This window comes from Impatiens glandulifera, chromosome 6 (genome assembly GCF_907164915.1).
Source record: "Impatiens glandulifera chromosome 6, dImpGla2.1, whole genome shotgun sequence".
Classification (NCBI taxonomy): Eukaryota; Viridiplantae; Streptophyta; class Magnoliopsida; order Ericales; family Balsaminaceae; genus Impatiens; species Impatiens glandulifera.
This window is the reverse complement of record NC_061867.1, coordinates 51,222,260-51,225,274: the sequence shown is the minus strand read 5'-3', so window position 1 is coordinate 51,225,274 and position 3,015 is coordinate 51,222,260. Positions and strand designations below refer to the sequence as shown.

Sequence of the window (3,015 nt, the reverse complement as noted above, 5' to 3'; positions counted from 1 at the left end):
AATTAGAAAATGATATCATGATAGTCACTCTTTATGTCGACGACCTCATATTCACCGGAAGCAACATATAATTGATTAAGGAGTTCAATGAGGTAGTGAAGAAGAAGTTTGAGATGACATACATAGGTCAGATGAAATATTTTCTTGGCCTAGAATTGAAGCAGTCGGAGGAAGGGATTTTTATATTCCAAGAGAGGTATGCGCTTGAAATTTTAAATAAGTTTAAAATGGAAGACTGTAGTCCAGTTTCTACTCCAATGAAACCAGGCACTAAACTCTCAAAATTTGATGGAGGAGAACGAGTTGATGCTGGGAGATATCAAAGCTTAATCGGAAGTCTAAGATATCTTACAAGCACAAGCCCCGACCTAATGTTGAGTGTTGGGATAACAAGCAGATTCATGGAGGATCCAAGCTATACACATTAGAAGGCATTGAAGAGAATTCTTATATATATTCGAGGAACCCTCTCACTTGGTCTTTTCTATTCAAAATCAGATGACTACCGATCAGTGGGTTACTCAGATAGTTATTGGTGTGGCCATATTGATGACCAAATAATACTTCGGGTTATGTATTCATACTCGGGAATACGACTTTTACTTGGCTGTCAAAGAAGCAGCCTATTGTAACTATGTTGACCTGCGAGGCAAAGTATGTGACGACCTCTTAGAGCGTATGTCATGCAGTTTGACTTTCAAATTTATTAAGGCATTTGAGAGTGATCCGTGATGAAGGGACTGTGATTCGAGTTGATAACAACCCGGTTAATCACGGAAGAAGCAAGCACATCAGCGTCCGATTTCATTTTATCCGAGAACAAGTCAGAGAAGGAAATATTGAGCTGAAGCATGTTGAAAGTCGAGCTCAAGCCACTTACGTATTCATCAAGCCACTGAGTTGTACTTTATAAAGTTTAAGTTCAATTCATACCATTTACATTCGTCCCCTTCTTTTAGTCATATTAATTTGGATTTTTTTGTTTATAAACAACACACTAAAAAGTAAACTAAACAAATAGTTGTCCATCACAAATCAAATATGATAACTCTTATTTTATATAAAGTCTAATAACAAATTCCACTTACCTAACCAATTGAAAAACACAACTTCATTCTCATTAAAATCATGTTTAAATTAAAAATAAATGTGGACGATAATTGTCATTATAACCTTCTAAATTAAAGGAAAACAAGAAACTTTTATTTAATATATTATTTGATACATTAACCAACTTTATGACTTGACTTTATTATGTAATAAGAGTTCGAAATAAATAAAATGAAATAAAACTACTTATTAGATGTCATGTGAACTCTATCTATTACATGCCTTCCCTTGAACAATCAGTTGGTTTAAAATAGATCGTAGCATCGGGAATATTATATCCAATCAAGAAGTCCATTTGTGCCCGTATCCCAAATATAGATGTTTCTTTTTCATTGTCTTCATCTACTTCATCTTCTAGCACAGCCAGACACAACTTATTGTTCTCGTATATAATAAATGTGTTCGTCTTTGACAAAGCTAAGCTAGCGCCATTAGCAAAATTGTAAGTGATAGTAGGAATATCGGTGTTCATTTCATAACAAAGTTGACCAGGAACATTTGATGGTGTTTTATGAATCTGTTGTCTTAGTGCATGCTTCATATTTGCTAACACCAGCGAGGGCAAATAGTTTAAAGTACTCCCGTTGTCAATCACGATGTTACCAATTTTTCTTGGCATTTGAATTGTCATATGTCCGACGCTGATTGATTCCAATGTGAGAAAATATAATGAGCTGCCTATCACCATATGCAATGGTGTGGATACCACATCATACGAATTGAAGGATGACATAATATTTCCAAAGTTAATCCTACTCCTTGCATTTGGGTTTGAACCGAACCGAGATACTAGGCAGTATGAAAACATTCCACCAGTTGAATCTTGAGTCTGAAAAATGAATGATAGAGGATCAAGTCCAAGCCCGAGTATACCGGTGCTCTTCACGTCATATTTCCCTACATTCAAATTCCCGCACCCTTGAACAATGTTTGGGATGTTTGTGCGGCCAACTCTATAAGATTCCTTGGCTAGATCCCCAGAGCTGTATGTACAGTCACCGTAGATTATACTATATTTGCATATTTTATTGTCTTCAAGATCCATACGTTTATCTCCTAATTCCTTACACTCATCCGAACCACTTCTTAATGCTTTATACGACGATGACATACTGGGATTAAATATGGGTAGAAGTTGTCGGAAGCATTGCTCACATGGGTGGCACTGAATCCATATCATGTCGGAGCCAGTGTCCACGCCCACAATTTGCTTGACAGGTGGTGTGCCAACGAAAATCTCCATGTGGTACATTAAACCACCGGCCATAATTGTTGATTGAATGTTTGTAGTTTCCACCGCGTGATTGTTGGGGACCTTTAGCTTGGATTTCAAATAAGACAAGCGAGATCTGGAATGACTAATGGTTCTTGCCATAGAGTCAGTTCCGTTGACATCTTGGATATACGAGGTTGATCCTTCTAATGAATCACGGTGAATGAGATCGGCAGAAAAACTTATTGGTTTTGAAGTAGACATCTGGAACATGAAATAAAAGACTAGAACTATTGATGGGTATAAAGAGATGGTTGTCATATTTAAATGTAGAGAGATGAGATATTGAACTAAAAATATAACATGAAATTTATAGATGTTGTACTAAATATTACTATAATATTTAGGGAAATTTGAGGAGATGAACCCACTAATAGGCCTAATAGGGAAAGTGCAGAGTTAAAAAAAAGCGTTGATGACCCCTTTTACTGTTTTTGGACGAAAATGCCTCAGTGACACAATTTTTTATTTTTTTATTTTTTTATTTTTCAAAAAATTTAATTATGATTTTTTTTTGGACGAAAATGCCTAATTGCGTCACACAACCCAGTTGCGTCACACAATCACGAGACGAAAAAAAAAATCCGGTTGCGTCACGCAACTGAAGTTACGTTACGTAAGGGTATAATTGA

At 36.1% G+C, this 3,015-nt stretch overlaps 1 protein-coding gene across 1 annotated transcript; it reads right to left on the bottom strand.

Moving 5' to 3' along the window:
* Positions 1-1,324: 1,324 nt before the first annotated feature.
* On the bottom strand, positions 1,325-2,587 carry LOC124943808 (aspartic proteinase CDR1-like). The gene has a single exon (XM_047484280.1). It carries the CDS (start codon positions 2,585-2,587, stop codon positions 1,325-1,327), a length of 1,263 nt encoding a protein of 420 aa, XP_047340236.1.
* Positions 2,588-3,015: the final 428 nt, after the last annotated feature.